This window comes from Anastrepha ludens, chromosome 3 (assembly GCF_028408465.1).
Source record: "Anastrepha ludens isolate Willacy chromosome 3, idAnaLude1.1, whole genome shotgun sequence".
Classification (NCBI taxonomy): Eukaryota; Metazoa; Arthropoda; class Insecta; order Diptera; family Tephritidae; genus Anastrepha; species Anastrepha ludens.
Window position 1 is genome coordinate 97,720,124 of NC_071499.1, and position 25,320 is coordinate 97,745,443.

Sequence of the window (25,320 nt, forward strand, 5' to 3'; positions counted from 1 at the left end):
CTTTAATTTTTGTTGTTATTCCAGAATTTTCAATTTTGTAAATTTCAAAATTACAAAATTTATTTATTTTATTAGGATTAAGTTTACCTAATATTTTACCATCTTTATCTTTGACAATAATTTGACCTCTAATATGTATTAAGCAAACTTTTTGATGGTAATGTTTTAATGTCTTGATTATTAATATTTATTTCTATCGGTCTTCCATATTCATTTAATAGTGTAGAATTAGATGGTAAATGTTCATAAAAGTCATAAGATTCGATACCTTTTTCTTCTTTTATTTATTTAACTAAATGGATGCTGTACATATCGATGGTTTTCGAGAAAAGTGACATAATTCAAAAATACAAAATACTGAGTTGGGTCAGTTTTCTAGATAAGTGTCGCAGAATTGCTTCAAGATTCGCTTATGACGCTTTTCCAGATAAAAATATATAATCTCTGTAGTTGATTTTTGCTTTTAACGGCAAAACTCCGAATTTGAGTTAATTTTGAGTTGTGTCGCTTTTCTCGAAAACCATCGATATATACTAAATCTATTTGAAAAACAATATCCAAGAAATTTTGATATCGATATCTTTTAAACTAGCTGCCTAGGGCAAAACATGTTTTTGATTTTTGTTCGATAACTTTGGAAAATTATCATGGACGCAAAATACATAATTTCCAAATTTTCCTTTCTATACAGAGAACTTTGCCTACGTTACGTGAATAAACCAAATTGTAAGTATACATACATACCTACATATAGGTATTGGGGAAAAACTTTTGGTAAAAAAATCCTCCCTAGAAATATGTCTGCTCCTGGTCGCTTATGTCATGCGATTAAATGCTGATAAACCCTCTACATATAATCCTTTCTGTTTAAAAAATTCGACTAAAAATATTGTAAGGTCTGAGAGTAAAATAAAAATTTTAAATGTTTAAAATAATAATTTAAAAATCAAATAGACAACCCAACACGAAATTGCACCACCCCGAGTTTGATGGATCCTATGGCACACACATACATATTTATGTACATACATTCCTGTAGACATACAATTTAACAGATGTTGGTGGGACATGCGCCTTACGGTCTATGAACACAGGGTGCTTATATTCATAGCATATCAATAACTTGAACGTATTGTGCCTTGGTAAAATATTGTGCCTGCAGAATTTGGAAAGTCTATCTTAAAATTTATGCATATTGGCGAGATTGCAAAATTTGTATGAGGAAGTAAAACACGCAAAATACTTAGTTGTTCATATATACATATGTGTGTATATACGTATGCATCCAAAATCAATGGCCATATAATGTACATACAAATAATTTTGTTTGCAAAGTTTTCGGGACAAAGTGACGCCCTATAAATTCGTCATGGCTTTCATTACACATGCATATCTAGAGGAATGTAAGAAACAATATCTCGAGCGGCGTGAGAAGCGGCATGTGAAGACATAAAATCAATACCACGCTAAATAAATGAAAAAAAAACAAGAATTCAAATAGTGATAGTGCTTTTAAATATCTGAGAAAGATAACTCTTTCTTTACGTTTTTGCTTTCGCCCACATACATATGTAAGTAAATATTTATGTTTGCAAGTAACGAGCATAATACAAATAATTTTAGAGCACCCAAGACTTTGTGGTGCAAAAACAAATATCCTTCCTGAAACCTAAAAACTGGTGAATCCGTCTGGCGTTAAAACACCCCACCTATTTGACAAAATATTGCACCCAATACGAAAAGTTTGAATTGAAATTGTATCGTAAACGTTTCTAATTTTCTCAGTGTGTTTAATCAACAAATGTCTAAAATGTTTACATTTTTAGATGCATCCATTTAGCGTTTAGTATGCCATATGTACATACATACGCATATGCATATTTATATACAATACATTACTACATTTATTATCAACAGAGACTATGAATTATTGCCATTATGGGGTATATTCAATAACGCATTATAATGCGCAACGTACTTTTGCAGTGTTGGCAATGCGTTCAGAAATACAAATATGGCAGTACTGCAAATGCATCGCGTTCGAAAACGCCATTTTTGTATCAAACGTCGCGCATTATTTGCAGGAAAAATTCTAATACTGCCAATCTATCAATTGCAACACTTGTGACATTGGCAGTGCTGCCAGCGCTGCAATTACTGCGCATTTATAATGCGTTTCTGAATATACCCATGGTTGGTTGTAGTGGTGATTCATCCAACTAGCGCTTCCGCACCATTTTGTTGCCACATCCTCGTTTCCAACTGTTTCAACAGTGATATACAGCAAGACTATATCCGGCCTGTGCGGTTTAGGAACCTTATTAGGCTGTTGACATCTAAGCCAAACAGTTGCTCGAGACTCTCGAACAGCGGTTTGTCCGGGGTTAACGTTCTGTCCTTCCATAGGGCAGGGCATTCACAGAGGAAATTAAAGATTGTTTCCTTTTTCTCCGGTTGTTTACAACAATGATAGAATGTGTTGTGAGGGATGCCCATTTTGGCGGCTTGTTCTCCGATAGACCAAAAGCCAGTTATGAATGCTGTTAGTCTACAGGCGTCCCGTCGTTTCATGTTTATCAATGTCGACGATTGCTTCAGGTTATAGGTGGGCCATAACGTCCTGCTAATTTTGCATTTCGTCTGGTCTCTCCATCTACAATCTGCGGTTCGAAAGTATTTTAGGGAAATTGCATTCTTGACTGCACCTAATGGTATGAATACCGGTACTGCAAGAACGTTATTCATGGCAGATCCCCCTCTTGCCAGTTCATCTGCGTTTTCGTTATCCTCAATGTTCTGGTGCCCCGGGACCAAAATTAAGGCTACTTTATGGTTTTCACTCAAGGTGGTAAGCCCATTTCGACTTTGCTCCGCCCTTTTAGAGGTTGTTGTAGCCAAATCCAGTGCCTGGATTGCAGTGTGGCTATCCGAAAGAATAGCGATATTGTCCTTAAAAGAGGGATCTGTGATTAGTAGCCTACAAGCTTTCCCAGTTGCGTCTTGAAGACACTGTTGGTATTAGGGAGACGCATAGATTTTTCAATTCTGAGTCTTTGAGAATATATACAAGCTCCAACACCATAATCCATTTTACTGCCATCTGCATAGACTGTAGTGTCGAAGTTGTTTAGAGAGAATCCCTTATTCCATTCTTCCTTAGATGAGAAGAGAGTGTCAAAATTCCTATTGAAAGTTACCGTCGGGACGATGTAGTCAGTCCGCACCGAGGTTAAGTGAGTTTGTCGCAATAATAGACTGGCATGTCCGTAAGTTTCTATTTTCCAGCGACCTGCTCATTTAACCTAAATGCATTCATGGTTGCCGTTTTCTTTATATGTAGGCCTATTGGAATAACGTGTGTCAGTACATTGAGTGCCTCCCTATGACATGCTCTGATTGCACCGGCCGTTATTGCAAAGGCTGATCTTTGTATTCTGCCAAGTAATTTGGTATTGTAATCTCTCGCTAGAGCTTTCCATCAAAGTACCGAACCATACGATAAAATTGGTCGTATAACCGCTTTATACAGCCATAATGTATACTTCGGTTGAAGCCCCGATCTTCTTCCAAGCATACGTTTGCAGGCATATTAAGCAATTTCTGCTTTCCTTACCCGTTCTTCGACGTTTAATTTCCAGCTAAGTTTGGAGTGTAGAATTACCCCTAAGTATTTAGCACCGCGTGAAAGTGAAAGAGTTTGTCCGTTGATATTTGATAGGATAAAAGTTGGTACCTTGTATCTGGTGGTAAATAGCATAAATTCTGTTTTACGCGGGTTTAAATTTAGGCCACATCCTGTGGCCCAAGAGTTAAGCACCCCTAACGTCCTTTGGATGATCCCACTGATCGTATTGGGACACAGTCCTGACACCAGTAGCACCATATCATCAGAGTGCGCTACCAAATTTACCCCATCTCTATTAAGTTTTATTAAGATTTTGCTGATCACACATAGCGAAAGAAGTGGAGATAATACTCTCCCCAGTGGAGTGCTCTGTGCACCTTCTTGGTTATGTTGCTATTACCCATATTACCTTTGATGATCCTGGTTTCTAGCATAGAGATGACCCAGTTACTAATGCAATTGTCCACCTCTAAGTCTATCAACGTCCGTTGGATGGCATCTGTACTAACATTGTTAAAGGCGCCTTCTATATCCAAGAATGCCATCATGGTATAATGTTTGTTCTCTAGAGAGCCCTCTATTGTTCGAATTACCTCTTGAAGCGCTGTCTCCGTAGATTTGCCTTTAAGGTATGCGTGTTGTGCAGGTGATATACCAGAGTCCTCCAAAGAGCTTCTGAGGTGTACATCCAAACGTCTTTCAAAAGTTTTTAACAGGAAAGACTGATTGGCCTGAAGTCCTTCGCTGAATCATGTCCCCTCCTACCTATTTTTGGTATGAAGACGACCTTGACTAGTTTCCAACTATCTGGAATATTGCCGAAGTTTAAACACGCTTTAAAACTTTTCTCTAGCCGTGGTAGGATACAGTCCAAATTTTCCTGTAAGTTCTAGCGATTCTTCTGCCGTTGCAGTCCAAGTACCATCAGCTTTCTTAGCCTAAGACGCCATTGAATGGTCTTTGGAAAGAACACGGGCGAGCTTAGCAGAATCCCTGGTGGATTCGATTGACGAACACAATTCCCTCCAGCTCTTTTTTTTGCGGCCATAATTACCTTCTTGAACTGTCGCCGACTTTCTCTGTACAACTGCAAATTTCCCTTCGAGTAGCTGAGGTTAAACGTTGATCTAGATTTGTTTTAAGAGCTCACTGCTCCACTAAGGAGGGTGAGTTTTTTTACTAAATTTTATGGGGCAGGACGTTTTGTAGGCCCTACTAAATGCATTTTCCAGTGTCATGACCTTACTCTCAATTCTTTCCGTGAGAGTGATTTGGTGGAAAGGAATCCCTCCTATCCTGTTGTTTACTACATTTTTTAACCTCTTCCAGTTGGTCTTTAAAGGATTTCGATAGGGTAAGTGGGGATCTACCTTAAGATATAAATCGTAGAGGATCCAACTATGATCCGAAATGGACCTTTTATTGGATACCCTCCAATTATCTACCCTTACTGGGCTATTTTCAGACAGTAAAGTAACATCAATCACTTCCTCCCATCCTCGTACTAGGAAAGGTGAAAGTGGGAGTGTTACCCCTGTTACATACCGATAAGTTAGGATTGATCATGAAATCATAAAACGACTCGGTCGTTAGTTTCAGAGCTTCCCCACAAAGCATGCCTTGCGTTGGCGTCGCATCCGAGTAGCAGGATTTTGTTTTTGGTTTCTTCAAGCACAAGCCTACGAGCCTCCTCGGGCGGTGCTGGCCGATCATGTGCTGTATATTTAAAAGCAAGTGTGATGCTGACGCCGTCAGCGGCTTCCACCTCAACAGCCGTCACATCCCGTGAACTATATGATGGGATTAAAAATATTTCTAAATGTTTTTTGGCTACAATACATGATCTAGGATTACCTTGAGATCGCTTATAGTATAGATTGTAGTTTCTTCCCAAGAACCCCTTCACCTCGTTGCTACACAACCAGGGTTTCTGGATTAAGGCTATGCCAACGTTTTCCTCCCCTTGGAGAACGGTTAGGTTGTGCGTTGCAGTATGTGAATGCTACAAGTTAATTTGGACCACCTTTAAAACCATTTTTTATTGATTTATTTTCCCAGGTTTGGCGACATTTAACTGCATGGCAGTCAGCAGTTGGCTGGTGCGGTCGACCGCATCCTGCTCCTGCTCCGGATTCGCAGAACGGAATATCTGGGCCTTGCGTATGACGAACCGAAGTTTATTTTCCACTTTTTGCAGTGGTCCAGAGCTCTCTTCTGTGATTTGAGGAAGGAACGACACGCTGTGCTTCTGCGGAGCCTCCACTTTAATGATCGACCAATCGGTCATCGGCACTAAGGAGTTGTAAGAATGGAGATAAGGAATCAACTGATTGGCTTCAAACTCCATGTTTGGTATCCAGATGCGAGCCCTCGGCCTTCGTGGTATCTTTCTGGCTGGAATGAGCTTGAACTTCAAGTCCTCCCAGATGCTTACCAATTATAAATATTTTACCAATCATGCGAACCACTTCCACCGAGTCGAAACCAGGCGATGGACCCTCCGGATTCGCCATGACATGATCGACGATTATTCGATTTTGTCGATCGTCTACCGGTGCCTTTTGGAGATGGTCCCGTGCCACCTCACTGAACTGCTTGATAGGTTTGGAGACAACCGCAGCCTTATCCGAGATTTTGTGCTTCTTTGTTGCCCTCTTATTTTCGTTTTGCGAACGGTTACCCAAACGGTTATTTACCCATTACATTGTTCTAACGTATATCTGAAAAAACTAATATATATTTGCGGTCGTAAAGCTTTGATTATGTTACACTTTTTATTGGGTGTTTGGCCGAGCTCCTCCTCCTATTTGTGGTGTGCGTATTAATGTTTTTCCGTAAATGGAGGGACCTATTCATGTTGGTTTATTCATGAGAAGATTTTCAGAGTAGAAATACACTCGGACACTGGTTTGCCATTGCCTGCCGAGGGGCGACCGCTAGTAGACCACTTTTTCGATTATTTTATACAATTTTCTGGAAAACATTTCCTTCTGTAAATATTTCGGCGCCGACGAAGGGTCTAGCACGACTTAACAGCCCAACTTAATTTCTTCGTGTATAGTAAGTCACGCCAGATGGCCAGTCTCATATAAGCTGTATATGTATAGGAAATTTTTGAAGACAATTTCCGGCGTGCGTGATCGTTTTTTTTTTTTTGGCTGCTAAGCTACACATAACCAATCGTGAGGAGAAGCGGGGGTAGGCAGCTAGATATGTACACACCCTATGATCAAAAAGTACCGGGTTGACTGTTTTCTTCGATTGCAAACGCGTAGTGCACCATGAGTACCTTCCATCGGGCCAGACAGTCAATAAAGAATATTATTTATCCATCTTGAAGCGTTTGAGAGATGCTTTAAATGGCCGGAAATATGGACAAACAATTCTTGGATTTTGCATGATGATAACGCGCCTTCGTACCGAGCCCAAATTGTGCTGGAGTATTTGACCAAACACCAAGTAAATACCATCGTGCAAGCACCGTATTCACCTGATATGGCCCCGTGCGACTTCTTTTTGTTTCCCAAGTTGAAGTTACCACTTCGTGGAAAGAGATTTCAGTCGATAGAGGAGATCAAAGGAGCTGGAGGCCATCCCTTCGTCGGCCTACCAGGGGTGCATCTAGGACTGGGTTAAACGTTGGCAGACGGGTCATATTTTGAAGGAGATAAAATAAATTTGCCTGAAGTTTAACTCTGTTTTGTTTTATTTAAACATTCCCGGTACTTTCTGATCATAGGGTATATATAGTATGTATGGTAGTATTGCATTATTTAATTATTGCGTTTCAGTTTAATTTATTGTCATAGCGAATGCAAGCGATATTGCTCTGCATTTTAAATGGAAAATTTGTTTGTCTTGGGATTAATAATTCTCTCACTGATACTTGTTTTATGAATATTAATAATTAAAATTTTTCATTAGCATTACGACGGCGTCTTTTTTCGGAAGAAAACTCACTTTGAGACTGTTGAGAAAAAGAATCGAAAAGCATTTGTTTATTTACTTCATCTGAAATAATTGGATCGATGCTTTTATATGGACGTTTTGGAGTTGGGAATCGCTAACGTAACGTCGCACATACATATGCTCATATGTATATTATTTGTTGTAAAAATAATTGCTTTTTCTTAGCCCCGCCTATGTCATTTAGTAAATTATCATAAATAAAATCAGCTGTTGAGTTGCAACCTAAAATACGCTAATCAAGAATTGGCTACCTTGTTTTATCATTGGAAAATTGATCATTGACAACTTCGAGTATATTTGTTATGAGTTTTAAGGTAGTTACTTGAACATGTATGTTAAAAGCTTTAAGGGGTTATACGCAGTTATGACTTTCAAAAAAATCGATTTTTTTATTGCATTTTTGTAATGTACATATATTCAAAAGTATACGCACGAAATTTGAAGTAGATCTAAGCAATACTTTCGGAGTTATACCTAAATATGTAGAGATGCCTCGGCACGTTTTAAGGTAGGTATTGAAACTTTAAACGTGTTTTTTTCAAAACGGCATTTTTCAAGTCGGTGTACACGATATCTCGAAAACGGCTTGTTTGATCGGTCAACCGTTTTAACTCAATCTTTAAAGATACATTTTCTAGTAATTAATCGTTCCTTTTGTAAATGTGATACTTATTTTCCATTTTATAATCAATTTACGGCCAAATTTTAACGTAAAAATCGAAATCATTTATTTTAAAAGCTGCCATTTTGTGAAAATTCACTATTTTGATTAGCCGAACGATTAATTACTAGATAATCTAATATATTAACAAAATTTGTTTGGTTTTTTGATTTCAGATAATCCAATCCTGAGTTACGATGTACACCGTAAATCGTCTTTTTTTAATCAACATTTTCATAAATAAAAAATTTTGTTACGTTCTTGAAGGATGCTTTTATAACCGCCAAAAATTTTCAAATTAAAATATTCTGAAGTTTCTTCAGGATAAATCCTTGACAACCCGTCTTTTATTTGCTTCATAACTGCGTATAACCCCTTAAGGTAGTTACTTGAGCATATATTTTAACGCCATGCTTTATTGTTACAGCGCAACCTAAACGAAGCACAAATGGAAGTGTGTTCCAAAAATTTCCATATAGTACAGCATTGGTCATAACCATACCAGTTGACCCATAATGGTTTCTATCCTTCGAAATATATTTTAAAAAGGGATTGTGCTCTGGAAGGTATTCCGAAAGCTCACGCATGGAAACAAAATTCTTTGTTTTCTTCCAATTTCTTTTTTGTTTCTCACGAAAACCAAATTAATGTGTTGGTTTTATTACATATTTATTAGGGAAAGGATTTCTTTTAGATATCAGTACCTTTTGAAAAAGTTTCGAGAGGCTGATTAGTCTACATGATGACGGCAGCATTGAATCTTTTCCTGATTTGCTCTCCGTCCTTTGTGAAAATGCGAAAATTTTAGTATAGTATTGAAAAATTTGTGATTAGATAGATAACAGTAATATATCCTGTTATACTATTAATATTAGTTGTGTTCGCTAACAAAATTGGCCATCGCCATCCATCAATCGTGTACAAAAGACCAGATTCACCAAAAAATAAATTTTTGTTTCCAAAAAGTTCAATCTTATGTTTCAGGATTATATGTTTTTGTGATGGATAATTTTTGCTGGCTAAAATTTCTCCAGTACAAAATGATCGTTTTTCTAGAATCGAACCACAACCATAGATGCGAAACTCTTTTTCTCGTGAGAGCGCTTTAAAAATGTGCATTTTTTATCAATTCTATTATTTATCAATTTTGTTATAGATAGATAATTTTTTACAACGTTTACTTGCAAAAATTAGGAATAACTACAAGTATTACACCTTTTTATGTTGTCGAACGCAACTAACTATTATCGCCTATGTCTTCTTGCTAATGAATTTCCCTTTTCAACCAAATATATAGGTATGTACCTATATATATGTAAATATGTATGTACACATACATTAAATTAAATTTTCACTTTCAAAATATCAAATTTTATAAGAATCAAAAAAAATTTCATTAACACTAAAATCTTCTCAGAATGACCCTTTTTAAGATTATTTTGTTTAATAATACAGTTTTTCTTAACTTACAGTTTCGGTGGCTTTAATTAAAAAAAAAAACAACAAACTTAAGAATTTTCGCATTTTGCGAACTAAATTTATTGTGAAGAGCAAATGGTTGGCAACACTACACAACTCAGCTAATGCGACGTCACGCACTCTCTGGTGGGCGCAATCTTGTTTCTATCATTCTTGCTTCCATACATACCTCTACATGAATTTAAATGAGAGAGAGAGTGAATATTAACATAAAAAAGGATATTAGCAATCGCACTTACATATTCTAGGTGTCGATATAGCAGTCCAACGACGCGTAGAAGGAATTTTCGCTATGTGAATGTTGCTAAATTATATGTATTAGGTTCTTCCTATTTATTCTGATAAATTCACTTGAGCTTTCCTATTATTTAAAAAATTTGTTATCAAAAAATAATTTTTTTTAGCTGTTAATAACTGTTCGGTATTATATATATACATATATATATACAGGGCCCGCCATCTATCGTTACGGATTTGAACTAGGTATTATTTGAAGAATGGTAACACTTAGCTGTCATCTGATTTGACAGAAAATTAGTTTTATTCTCCCGCTGAACGAAAAACGTTGTGTATACGATCAAAGAACGCTGGGAAATATTGGGACATTACTTTGAAAATCATGGTAATGTTGCAGACACTATGTACGGCAATGGGAAGAAGAAAAGCACCGAATGAAGCGTATGTGCGTTACTTTGCGAAAAAAGTAAGAGAAACTGGGTTTCTTATTGACAAACCAACGCGTGACCGAACAAAAATCGTGCGGTGCCGTCAAAGACCAGTGTTATGCCAACAAACCAGCAACAATTGATGCACTGAAGACCAACATACGCGATGTCATAGCTGAAATACAGCCGCATACAATCGAAAATGTGTTGAAAAATTGGACCGATCGTATGGGATGGTACATGGCTAGCCGAGGCAGCCATATGAATGAAGTTGTGTTCCATCATGAACCGGAAGGATTGTACTTCAAAATAAAAAAAAACAGTTTGGAAATATATTGAGTAGTTTCTTTTTTATAGCATTTTTAATTCCGTAAAGTTATATGGCGGACCCTTTATATAAGATTGCGCCCACCAGAGAGTGCGAGACGTCGCATTAGCTGAGTTATGTAGTGTTGCCAACCATTTGCTCTTCACAATAAATTTAGTTCGCAAAATGCGAAAATTCTTAAGTTTGTTGTTTTTTTTTAATTAAAACCACCGAAACTGTAAGTTAAAAAAAACTGTATTATTAAACAAAATAATGTTAAAAAAGGTTATTCTGAGAAGATTTTAGTGTTAATGAAATTTTGTTGGTTCTTATAAAATTTGATATTTTGAAAGTGAAAATTTAATTCTTTGCTCCTTTTAAGGTTATGCTAGAATATTAAATCTTCTTCTCTCAACTTTTCTTAACATTGAAAACCTTTTTACACATTTTAAAAAGCGTTTGAATTTATTGAATTCGAATTAAAACCATAGAGGTGTAATCGTTTCTTCCGGTCCTCAATCCTTAGTGGGACATTGGGCATCAAGAGGTGTATTCATTGTAAAAGTAAGCAACAAAATACCAGAAAACTCTGAAGAAACCATACATAACCTCAAATATAGCAAAAGTCGTTCTCTTAACAAAAGACTTTCGCTTAACTAAAAACTCCTAAATTAAATTGACATAACCATAACACATTTATATAAAAAAAACGTTCATTTTAAAGACAATTTGTCACGCATACAAAGTTCTTTAGGTAACTCAATAAAAATTTGGTATTTTATTTTCTTTAAATGGCGTTTTAGTTCGAGAAAGAGATTTAACTGCTGGAAGGAGAGGAACATCAACAATAACCGCAATCGCGGGCACTTTGACCAGATGTTAAAAAAAAGTAAAGCTAAATAACACTGAGTGAATTATTGAACTAATTAAAAAAAAAATTATATTTTACAAAATTATAAACATTACATTTAAATTAGAAAAAAATAAATAACAAAAAAAAATGCTGAATCAAGTTACGAAAATGTTAGTCTGGCCATACTGGTGCTAATATGACGCCACTCATTGTCGAATTCAGATCTCATTATTCATTCCATTATATTACATATATAGGGTTTTTCAGTAAGAGCGCTTCAACTTTTGAACTTTTTTGAATAAAACACAAACGGTTTGACTTTTTTAACTAATTTTTTTTTTATTATCGAGTTTGAACATATACATTTAAGTATGAAATTCGATTTCTTTTGCATGACCACCGCGTGCACGTTTTACGAAGTCCAATCGTTGAACCCAATTTTCGACCACTCTTTTGCATAAATCGGCCGAAATTCCAGCAATTTCGCGTTCAATATTGGCTCTGAGCTCACAAATCGTCGCCGGCTTGTTACTGTAGACCAATGACTTCACATAACCCCAAAACGGGACCGCTAGTTAAATGGACCGTAAAATGGCCGTAATGCTCTTAAAGTAGCAGCAACAGAACGATTATTTTCATAAAAAATTTGCACGATTTGCAATCGTTGCTCAAGTGTGTAGCGTTCAATGATGAAATGTGTACCAATGAAGTTTACAAATGACAAGCGAAAAATAAAAAATATTGCGTCGTTCGCCCTCCCTATCGGAAAAAAGTTGATGCGCACCTATTAAAAAACCCTATGCATATTAGCTTTGATCTTTTTGTTTATTCCATTTCATTCCTTTTGTTTCCTTATTTACATACATTGAATACAACTTAATATTTTTTTCTTCGGGTTAATGACCACATATGTATATATTATAGAAAATGTTGAGATAGGGCAGTTTTGGTTAGGTAATGTACACCCACAAAATAATGTTAGTACACCATTGTTTTAAATATACATATATATTAATTTGGAATACTTGAATTGTTATGCTCTGATAGTGTTAATAAATATTGTACCCAAAATAATTCACTAGGTTTGGCATAATTTTGGTCTGATTTCGGAGGAAGTGTAGATGATCTAATGGGGCTTTATTTACATCCACAAAGTCAAGGTAGGAAGGGTATAGAGCAGCCACAGGACATATGCATGCGCTGAAAGGCTTAAGGTTTCCTAGGCCTCTTAGGACTGTAGGTGGAAGTTATGTATGTTGGCAATTTTTAATTTTCCCCGTGTGCAATTTATTTAATTTATTATTTAAGAAATGCAAATTCAAACATCTTGAACCATTTTCTTAGATCCAATTTAGGTAAAAATGCAATTGCAGTAGACTGGGAGAATTGCACAATGAAGCGATTAGTAATAAACACACTAGCAGGGTTCCAAGGACTAGAGTGTGTCTGCAAAACAGAAGCCATGCGTACATGTCCAGCGGCATTAATAGAGGTTCTTCTAGAACTCACACCTCTTCACAACTCTCTTCACAACAACCAAACTAACCATTAATTCAGGCGTTCATCAAAATTGCAGGAAGTTTGATATTCTTGCTGAACTAACCCCTGAGACCTCAAAGTCATGGGATATGAACTGGGCAATAAAAACACTACTAACATGGTAGGCGCACGGATCCCTCAAGGTACCGGGGAAGGTGTCTGCAGACTGGGAAAAACTGGAAGTGCCAGGCAAGAAGACAAATATATTTCTGGGAATGGAAGCTTACTTTAACCTTGAACGCAACTGAAACAACGGGTAGTTCTATATCTTAACTGATAACTAGACAGCAATCAAGGCTCCCAACTCTTTCTAAACTACATCGTAACTTGATAAGCTGAATATCTTAGACCAGATCTTCTACGTACGTACCCTATGGGTTTCGGGGCACATGAGAAGATCATACTGGGACAATCTATCTGGCTTATCGCAATCAAAATCAATGATAGGTAGCTTTAACATAAACTAATTTAAAAGATGTGCATATCTCATTATAGAATTATCACAGGAATTCTAACAAGGAATTGGAAATTGAATTATTATCTTACTATTCTGTAGGAAGGAAGATGAAAACGCCAAACAAATTTTAATAGAAGAAGGGATGCAATAGATATTTCAGGTCGCAACGCTAAGTCCCCTCACAGTAATAAGTTCCCTCATACGATAATCATCTCCAACATACTAAGGTCGTTATCCTCGCCATCTGAGGCCAAAAGAATTTCCTGTCCCACCCTGTTGAATGGCTGACTGATGCTAATGGCCGACCTCATCCTGTCGTAACAGATTTAATATCCGTGCCCACCAGAGTTTCCTTTACCATGGGCTTATCTTCTTCCAGCAGCTAAGGATTTATAGTTGCGAACATCTGGCATCAGTTTGGTAAAATTTAGGGTAGTTCACCCTCTCGAAGCCATAGGCGTTAAGGCCGTAGCCTAAGAGACCCTGCATTTAGCAGAATTAGGACTTGCTGGGGTGTTTGCGTGGGTAGCAGTAGCGAATGATTTCCCCCAAGTACCCTGAAATAGAGCTAGATGAAGGCTTGAGGACGCAGAGAATCCATTTTTTAAACCGCATTTAGCTTGGCTACTTTCCAAAACTACCCCACCAACGTTACTGCCGCGATGCACATAGTAGTCGACAGTTAGTAGGTGCAAACAATCCGTTGAGACACATGATCCACCCTCATAAAAACTGTCGAGATGGCAGACGCTACCCTTTCTATTCCTCCGGCGCGTGTTTCCAGCTGCTGTCCATCACCCCAAGGATGATTGATACAAACATGAGGGACACCTTACCTCCTGCGAGTGTTACCTCTTGATTTTGGATCCGGATTGTAGAGGGCTCTCAAACCCCCTATCCCCGTTACCTTCCTCTGCGTTGCCGAGTACCCTGTCCACGAGAAGCTATGCGAGAACACCTTGGTGGTGCTGGCCATCTGATCGGTTGCCGATTGTACCCCCGGACTCGATTTCGACGCTCTTCGGCCATTAGAGACTTCAATATTCATAAATAATATTTAGTAATGTAAAAAAGAATTCTTCATGCAAAATGTTCCAATTTATGTACAGCTTATACTTTTATGTACATATGTAGAGTTTATACTTTTTATAAATCGCATAATTTATGAAATAAATATTCGTCTATTTATTCGACCTATGTATATTTCTTCATTTAATTCCTTATTCTGAAATTTTGATTTATAGGATAACTCCAATCATAAAATAAAAAAAAAATAGTAATGAAAGAAATGCGATATGGTATTACAAAGCTGGCGTCTGTTCGGAGTTTCAGTAACAATCATTATTTATATATGCAGCGTGTTATTTCTTTCTATGAATAGTACCCCTCGCTCAAATCAAAGAAATGGTCAGGCTGAAAGATTTGCTGAGGTAAGTAGTTGTTTCAATCCGTTCTTTTATCTAGTGTACATACATGCATATCTAAAACAAAAAGATTAGATTAACCTACCCATATACGAGTATGGCATACTCAAGCCTGGAATTTGTTTCGCTTGTTGTTTGAAATTGGCAAGACATTTTCTATCGATTTTGGCACATTAAACTTGTATCTGATAATAAAAATTTTCCTCTACGCAAGATCGGATACTATCAAAACATATGAACAAATAAACGGGCGCACTTAAGAAAATTAGATTGATTAAATAAATAGATGGAATTGACTATATTGAAGTAAAATCAAGGTCAGAGAGCTGCAGAAATTTTCCAAGCTATTGGAGTGGAGTACATATATTGGTCAAATGGTTTTAGTAGAATTGAGAAACTCTATATAACGAGTGGAATAACAAAATAATAAAATAGTCGGTTATATGAATGTAAAAATAGGACAAGAACAGGAATATATCGACGAATCAGGTTGTGGGAATAGAAATTCGAAGAATTGCGTGGTTAATGGAAATGAAAAAAAAATTCATGGAATTTTGAAAGAGGAATGGAATTATAATTTTGCAGGGACATGCAAGAGGAGATGAGGTCCCGCAAGACATTTTATAGATGGTAGATAGTTCTACCGCAAGGGTGGTCGGACCATATGCCAATCGTTGTAGGCTTGGTAATTAAAAAATGCGAGGTGGGAGAAATACTCGATGGGAGCAAGGTATAAAGAGAACATAGACAGAACCAAAGCATTGAAGCAGGAGTTAGATTTAATCCATATTATACATATTATATCAGCAGCGCAGGATCAGATGCAAACAAGCATTTCAACAGAAAAGAAAAATGGTATGACAATCGATGTGAAAAGTTTCGTAAAACCTCAAAACTCGACAACACCGAACAAGACTCCAGGACTGGATAGAACACCATACGAATTCTCTAAATATGATCTTTTACAGCAGTTAGCAACAATTTGTGATAGAGTATATAATACGGGTATGATAGATGAATACTTTCAGAGCCGGAGCGTTTGTATCCATTCGGACGACATGACCCAGCCAGCGTAGCCACTGGATCTTTATTCGCTGCGCTATGTCTATGTCGTCGTAAAGCTCATACAGCTCATCGTTCCATCGCCTGCAATATTCGCCGTTGCCAACATGCAAAGGTCCAAAACTCTTACACAGAATCTTTATCTCAAACACTCCAAGCGTCGCTTCATCGGATGTTGTCATCGTCCACGCTTCTGCGGCATACGTTAGGACGGGTATGATGAGAGTCTTATAGAGTGTTAGTTTTGTTCGTCGAGAGAAGACTTTACTACTCAATTGTCTTTCCCACCTTAGCGTTGAAGTCGCCAAGCACGATTTTTATGTCCTGGCGGGGGCAGCGCTCATAGGACCGTTCCAAGAGCTCATAGAAGGAATCTTTGGGCGCATCGTCCTTCTCTTCCGTCGAGGCTTGGTGGCAAATTAACGAGATGTTGTGAGTCGCTCGGAGTGAACGACAGTACTTGGTGACGAAGTCTCTCTCCCACAACAAATCCGACACCGAATTTTCGCTCCTTTTCATGGCAGCTGTAGTGGACGTCGCAAAGGTCCTTTGGTTTTCTTGCCTTGCCCCGTCCATCGCATCTCTTGGATGGCAGTGATATCAGCCTTTACTCTCACGAGGAGATCAACCAGCCGGGCAGAGGCACCTTCCCCATTAAGGGACTGGACACTCCAGGTGCTTGCCATCAAATCATAGCCCTTAGTTCGTTTGCAGGGGTCGTCATCAGTGTTCGAAGTTCTCATCCGAGGCTTTGTGCATGTTTTCATTGGAGGGGATTTTTAAGTGGCGGGCCCAAAACCCAGCGCACAACCAGCTATCCTGGAGTGTTTCGCTTCTCACTTTAGCTCACTCCCGAACAGGTGTTCGGAAGCTACCCAGAGGATACTTGGACTAATCCCGGGAGTTGTGAGCTGCTTGTACCATATGCAGAAAAATCGTCCTGGCCACTCTCAAGTGAATCAGTAACTTTCCCCACTTGCGTGGACTTCTACATATGGAGCCATCCTAAATTGTGTTGCTGAAACCTTAATGGGTGTTTTTAATAAAAGGCTGAACGACTGGGTAGAAGAAAATGCAATTCTAAAAGACTTCCAAGCAGGATTCAGAAAGAATTTCTCGATGCTTGACAATATTTACAATTTTGCGTCAATAGTGCACTTAAAGTTTCATGAGAGAAAATTGATGTGTTTTCTGTTGACTTTAAAGTCTCTTAAACTGCTAATTTACAAATTATACGAAATAAGAATTTCAACAAAATTTGTTAACTTTATTGAGGAAACCGTAAACATATCTTCAAGTTGAGTGTACCAACATAAAAAAAATAATCGAGTGTCGAATGTACGCAGCCCGCGAAATTTGAAAACTCACCTTATTTTTAAAACAAGGTTGTCTAATGTCTCCAATGCTTTTTGCCTTATACCTCAATGACCTGTATGAAGAATTAGTTAACGTTAATGTATATGTAGAGAAGTGTCACGAGCTACGAATAGTGTGCATTGTCAAAAATGAAGTTTAACCGCCGCCGTGGGGTGGTGAAACTTTTAACAGAGCTAATTACAGTGAATTCTCTCTTAGTACAAGTATCTCTCGTATAACGCGATAGTTACGTTCCAGAAGAATTGCGCGTTATGTAATTCCGCGTTATCTAAAACATCGTTTTCATATAAATTTGGGGGTTATGTTCCAGTAGGTTTTTTTTTAAAATAAAATACATACAAAATAACAGATGCACATATATTTCAACTCAATACTAAAGTTCAGACTTTCTTATACAATTAAAAGCACAAGATATGAATAATAATATATTACATATGTACATACATATTTCAAAATTCAAAAAACAAAATTTAAATAATTATGTGCACATTAAAAAATTTAAAAACAAACTAAAACAAATTAAAGGTTTATTAAAAACTTTATTGTTATTCTTCAAACTTCTTATGGTAATTAATCTGTTTCACTGTCTTCAAAGATCTTTGCACGTGGGCGTTTTGGGGGAGCAATAGCTTCATCAGAAGATATTTCTTCAACATAGTTTTCGCTATTGGATAAGAAACTAGTTGTGGGACCTTGTGGTTCTTCTACTGGTTTTATAATTGCAAAATCTGTTATCAGTTTTTGGTGGGTGGTTTTTTTAAGCTCCTTTTCTGGTATACTCACACATGTTGTGAAGGCAAAAAAGGGTAATTCCCGGTTTACATTAAAAATACATTACATATTATATATATGTGGTACGCAAATTAGTGTTACCAGATTTTATAATTATGTATTTTCCTCTTCGCGTTATATAAGCCTAAATTTCGCGTTGTACTGAAACCTAATTTTTTCAAATCGCGTTATATCGAAACCGCGTTGTATAAGACCGCGTTATACAAGGGATACCTGTATATTGGTTTTGCACAGTTGTTGGCTTCTGTAAGAAATCAAATAGACAAATGGCCGAAGGCATTTTGCAAGGCATTTGATTGTGCATTTCTATGTTCCCTTGATAATTTAAAAAGAAGAATTTAAATAAAATACAAAAACGAACTCACTGTTTGGTGCGTGCGTTTTAGTACATTTAAAACTTTATACAAATTTGGCAAAAACTGTTGCTAAAGTTTTGTGTTGAAAAAAAATTTAAACGAGAATGCATGGAGAGTACAAGTGTTTTGGTTTCTTGACACATATCTATATTAAAAAATATATAATATTAGTAATGTTTGTACAAAAGATCAGTTGCATCTTTAATTGCATAGTGTTACACACATATGTATGCACTCAAACCTACCTCAAGATGCATCGCCTTATGATATCTACATGCAATAATTAGGAGTTAATACCCGAATGATCGAATTCCTGCCTAACATATGCTAAAACAATTCTATTTTCCTTATGCACGTACGTACTTGTAATGTACGTACATATTTGTGTTCTGAACTCCCAGCAAAACAATGCTTATTAATATACCCATATGCATGTACATAATACAACCGCACACACAGTCTTCTCTATGCCCAGCGACTACAAGAACAAAATGCCTTAATATGCGCAAACATGGCGCTGAACAGACTAAAATAGTCGCGACGGCGCTGAACAGTTTCAACTGTTGTACAGCCAACAAAAAAAATTCATTGATAGGTTCGAGCTCATATTTCTATGAACAAAATACTTTCATTCATAAAACGAGCCGCTCATTTGCCAATTTTTCTCAATGATGACTAAAATGTACATCTAAGATTGAACGTATCAAATCAAAATACATAGTTAATACTGGAATATTTCTTACAGAAATATTTGCCAATATTTGGTGAATCTTGAATTTTTGCCAAGACGAGTGGCCGCGGCTCCGTATATATGTATGCAAAAATGTCTTCTAAATTCTCGACAACCGCAGCTGCGTGTTTGTCAAGTGCCCGCATGAGCGTACAGTAAAATACAGTAGCTAATAAAAATGTTCTGTCCCGGACATTTCGATATATACGAGGTGTGTTCAAAAGGTATCGCGAATTTTGTGTTTTTTCAAAAATTATTTATTTATTCATTAATATCTATTTTGTCCCCTTCAAAGTAATCCCCATGAAAGTTAGGAAAAGAAAAAAAATAGCAGTACATGGGAAAAGAATTGTAAATGAGTATTGCACTTAGGGGTATTATTAACACCAAACCTGTCGTTTAAAAACACTTCGAAAATAATAACAACGCGGCAATAGCAAGTAGAATATAGAAGTAACTACTTAAGTTCCACACCACCTGATTCACTTGTTGTTACCCAAAGACATACGAAATATTCATTATATTACCAGAATATGAGCCAAATGCGCACTAAATCTGCACATTTCTGTCGCTGTGTCTCGTTACATGAATATGACATAATCGCCATAATTGAGACGTGGCTGCATACAAATATATGCTCATTGGAATACTTCGCCAGTTACTATCATGTATGTATAGGGTTTTCCAATAACAAGTGTTGCAGGTGAATATATTGCGCTATCGAGAGATGAATAACGATTTTTTATGGCCGGAATTGGATGGTATTGATCGGTAGGTCAACTGTCACCAATCTTACTGTTTTCTGAGATTTTTGTACATCAGCTTTCAATAATAGCCTTCAAGTTGATGCAGTTTATACGGATTTTTCTAAGGCCTTCGATAAAGTCTTAGACTCTACATTAATAAGTTTTGAGTTTCACTCTACTTTCCTTAAATGGAAAAAGTCGTACCTCTTCAATCGTGAATGTGTAGTTGTTGTCGATAATGTATCTTCTTATCCTTTTATTGCCTCTTCCGGTGCCTCTCAGAGCAGCATTTTGGGCCCTGTGTTCTTTGTAATTTTTATTAATGACATATCTGAGTGTTTTCATTTATCCGAGTTTCTTTTATATGCAGACGATATACAAATTTTTAAAACTGTACGAAACCTGTCTGATTCGTAGGTTCTTCAATCAGACCCCAACAACGTGGGGGCATGGTGTGATAGGAATCTACTTCAATTAAATATTAAGAAATGCTTTCATGTGCCATTTTCTAATTCAAAGCATTTAATCTCTACCTTATATTTTATAGAGCGCATCCATGTTCACATACTTTGAAAAAACCTTCGGAGTAATGATTTATTCTTCCTAGAGCGTATTAGAAGGATAATTCAATTTAAGTAATTTATACTGGTTATATATTATATCATAGTAACAATCTGCTATCTACCAATCTTAAGTCAGATATCGATATATTAATGGTTAGTAACTACTGTCGAATATTCTCAGACAGTGTAACTCCCTTTTAAATAATAATGGTAAAATTCTATATCTTGTATCTCCGTCAAATGATTTAAACATTTCTTGTGAAGAATGCGATGAGCAAATATCAAAAAATTCTTTGCGCCATAAAGCATTACTCCTTCATTTTGAATGCTATGATTTTGATACTAACGCAGATATCCATAACTACACAAAAGTACATCACGCGGCTATTAACGCGTTTCTCAGCGAAATTGATTGGGAGGTTCTAGACTCTTATGATAATCCCATTAATTCTTATGAAATTTTTTAATTTCAAGTGCATGAAAAGTAGGCCAGTTTCAGCCTTATCCTCTCCATCATCAGCAACTATAAGAAGTTGTGAAATTTGTATAGATGATGTACAGCTTGCAATTATGAAGCTTAAGCCCAACACTAAAACAGACAGAGAAGGCTTTTCTTCAGAATTATTCAAGATTTGCTGTGATTCTGTTTCTTATTCCTTGACTTGGTTATTTCAGAAATGTGTAGATAATGGGATTTTTATTGATTCTGCTTGACGGAGCTCATGTAAAAATCCGATAGCCGGAATGATGTCAGCAACTACAGACCTGCTGTTAAGCAATGTACAAAAAATTTCGATTCAATTAATCAAGCAAAGTTATTCAATCATGTAAATAAGTTTATTTGTAAGTGCCAACATGGTTTCATGCCAAGAAGATCAGTTTGCACAAATCTATTGAATAAGTTCATCGCGTTTTTATATTTTTTTTTATTTTACAACGATTTGTTTGCTGCGCTACAAAACCATGTTAATTGTATTTTTGAGTTTATCCAGGAAGCAAAAATTAATATTTTCGACACCTGCTCTTCTTTGCTTTTCATCGAGATCAAAAAGCTGACGAAGCAGGCCGGGACATTTCCGATTGAGAAGGTATTATAGGCAAGTCTACAGCATGGAAATGGTTTGCTAAGTTCAAAAATGGCAACTTTGACCTCGATGACACGCCCCGCAGCGAAAGGCTTTCTGAATTCGATGAAGAACGTCTCAAATCAGTTTTGAGGGGGAACGGTCGCTAAACCAGTCGTGAATTGGCGGAAAAAGTGAACTGCGATCATAAGCGATTCTCAATTTCTTTCATTCAATGGGATTCGGTGCCTCACGAGCGCATCGAAAAAAACAAAAGTCGCCTTCAAATTGCTTCTCAACATTTCGCCTGCCATCGAACAACACGCGGTCATAAACAAAACTTTTTATACCGAACCGTCACGGGAGATTAGAAATAATGCCTATATTATCAATATTAAGCAAAAAAAGAAGTGAGTGACTCCAGGAGATAAAACAAGAGTCAAGCCGGATCTTCATTTAAAGATGATGATGGGAAAGCAAGCACTGTGAAATGCACCTTTACTTTGCCTAGCTACACCGTGTGAATGAGGCTATTCGACTGAAAAGACCTGATCGACATGGCCAAACCATACTCCTTCATGCCCCATCTTGCACAAGTCGTCAAAGCCGCACTCCAAGAGTTCGAATGGGACGTCATTCAGCATCCATCGTATTCTCCGGACCTTGCACCGACCGATTACCATCTTTTCCGCTCCTTGTCAAACCATATGAAGGGCGTTTCCTTCGATAACAAAGAGGTCCTTAAGAACTGACTCAACAACATCTTTGACACCAGGCGATTTTTGGCGGAACGGCATCAACAAATTGGTAGAGAGGTGGGAAGAGGTTGTAAGCTGCAACGGCGAATATATAATTGAGTAACTGATTGATATAATTATTTTTTGTTTAAATAAATGTCTTCGGTAAAAATGGCTACGAACTTATTCCCCAACCTAATAGTTCTAACCTCTAATAAAATAATAAATGCATTTAATAACCATGCCCAGCTAGATGTTAAATATACAGATTTCTCAGAGGCGTTTGACAAAGTTGACCACTCAATTCTTATACATAGGCTCAAACATTATGGCATCAGGGGAAAACTCTTAGATTTCTTCGCTAGCTTTCTAAATAATATAAAATTATTTGAGAAAATCGGTTCTATTGTCTCTAAAACTTTAGTTGAATCTTATTCAGGTATTCCGCAAGGAACTCACAGTGGCCCATTGTTATTAATTATTTTTATAAATGACTTACCGACGCATTTTAAGTTTGCCAACTGCAAACCATCTGGCAGCAATAATCTGCAATCAGACATAGTATGTGCGTTTGAGCAATGGTGTAATATACAATAAACCAGTTATATCTCTATGTAAAAAAATGTATTGTGATAACAACCTGGTACGTTTTGTAAATCAAACATTTGACATTAAGTTAACATTCTCCAATCATTTTGATTTCATTGTCTTATTAGAAGATATACTAAAAACTTCAAAGATATTCAGACATTGAAGTCGCTTTATATTGCTTTAGCGAGAAGTCGCCTAGAATATATCTCGTTGATGGAATCCATACTACGAAATCGATTCTAAAAAATAGAAAACACACAAAAAATGTTTACCAAATTCATTTTTAATAAGTTTTACTAGCCAAATGGTCCTCATCATTATATCAGTAGACGGAAATTGTTAGGCCTGCAGTCACTGTCTGATAGAGGAATCTCACTACTTCTCACTAATTTTTGCTTATAATGTTATCAATGGAAACATTACTTGCAATAAGGTGACCAATCTCTTTCAAACTTTTTGTTTATTCAACTAACAAAACCAATCATTCAATCAATGAGCCTATTATGCGATGTGCCCAATTATGTAATATACCAGTATACAGCAATATTATATATTTTAATGTTATATTAATATTAAGAAATTTTGCAGAATTGAATTAATTGTATTAGTTTGTAAGACGTCTCTCTGTAGACTGAAATAAATAAATAACTACAAATAACTTATGTAATGGTTTTTTTAGGAAAAAGAAAATATATAGATCCAAGCGATAAGTAGAAGATGTTCCAGGCTGTCTGTCGAGCCATTCAAAGTTATGCAGCTCAGGTGTGGGAGCATGGATTACTTAAAGATGTGAATAAATTACAATTGCATTTTATAAAGAAGATTTCCAAATTATCTGACTAGGGTGGGCTACCTATCTTGACGCAGGATTAGAACAAGGACACATTTATACTCTATCACTACACTTGGAATATATGTATATGTACATAAGACATTATTCGAATACAAGAATGAAAGACTCCCTAATTTTCTGCCAAAAGCGGTTTTAAAATGAAACATTTTCTGGGTTAGAGAACTCAACGAAATTGGAAATGCTTATGACCTAAGGTGGGATAAATGGGAACGGTGTCAATAATCCGAATTGGACAAATCTTACGATCGTTGTTATTAGTGCTTTACGATGAATCCAATTTATATTAGATATAATATTGAACTTGTTTCCGGCAAGCGAGTTAATATATCAATGTAGAATGTATGTAGAGATTTCTAAATATACAGCGACGAAAACTGCATATTCCTTCATTTCTTGAGTTAATTTGTAGTCCTCCATGGGCTAACCGCCAAATTCTTTGGTTACGTCTTCACTCCTGGGCGAGTTATTTTAAAATTTACTAATGAGTGTTAAGTATCCTTTGCAAAATAAAACAAATGGCTTGAATATTTTATGCGATGGTTATCTGTTTGTGTTTTTAATTGGTCAAATAAAGGTCGTTTTATTTTTTACTCTGTTGGAAAGGGCATACATATGTAGATTCAAATATAATCTCAACAAAACATTTGAATTTAATTTTTTATAGTATATATAATATATTTATAAACTTTGTTTTTATATGTCGATTGCACTCTCTTTTGTGAAAGGCCCTTTAATATTAGGTAATCTTGAAAAAAAAAATCCTCATGCTCAATGAATTGACAGAGAACTTTCAACAAGGTAGAAGTGATAACCCAGTCGAACTCTCTCATACCATGTCAGAAAAGTGTAAACGAACAAATTAGTCCATTGTCGTGCTTACACCATTTTTGCTAAAATTCAATATGTATCTTTAAATATTTATCACTGCGTGCAGATGATGCCAAAAAGGTGCTGGAGCTAGGGCATCTCAAAGTAGGATAGGTAAGACGTCGAGATCACGTAGCAACCGTGTGTAAAGAACCCGATCGCACAAAACTGTGCAGACGATGTGGCAAAGAAGGCCACCAAGCATCAAGCTGCAAAAACGATGAAAAATGTGTGCTGTGTACCGGAGCACATGCAGCTGGCAGCGCAAAGTGCCCGCGCTATCAAGAGGCGGTGCATCTTAGAAAAACATGAAAGTTCTTCAACTTAACGCAAACCATTGCCAAGCAGCTCAGGACCCGCTATGGCAGACTGTAGCGGAACAAAACATTGGCATAGTTCTACTTTCTGAACCATTTGAAAGTATTGACAGCCACAATTGGATTGCTGATAGTAACATGGGATCTGCGGTTTGGCTGGTGGGCAATAAAACTCCTCAGAGTAAAATGGCGACAGTTCGCAACGGATTTACATGGATAAAAAGGGACGATGTGTTCTATGTCAGTTGCTATGCACCACCACGATGGTATCTACAGGAGTTTGAGC

At 36.7% G+C, this 25,320-nt stretch overlaps 1 protein-coding gene across 2 annotated transcripts in view; it reads left to right on the top strand.

Annotated features, from left to right (window-relative positions):
• Positions 1–1,231: 1,231 nt before the first annotated feature.
• The window catches only part of LOC128858546 (WSCD family member CG9164), a 66,976-nt gene continuing 42,887 nt past the window's right edge, over positions 1,232–25,320 (top strand). For both annotated transcript variants that reach the window (XR_008454025.1, XM_054094923.1), the window contains exons 1-2: positions 1,232–1,571; positions 14,800–14,985. Coding sequence is in view for 1 of the 2 variants with exons in the window: in XM_054094923.1 (XP_053950898.1) it covers positions 14,851–14,985 (135 nt within the window). In the remaining variant the exon portion in view is untranslated. The remainder of the gene's footprint in view (positions 1,572–14,799; positions 14,986–25,320) is intronic.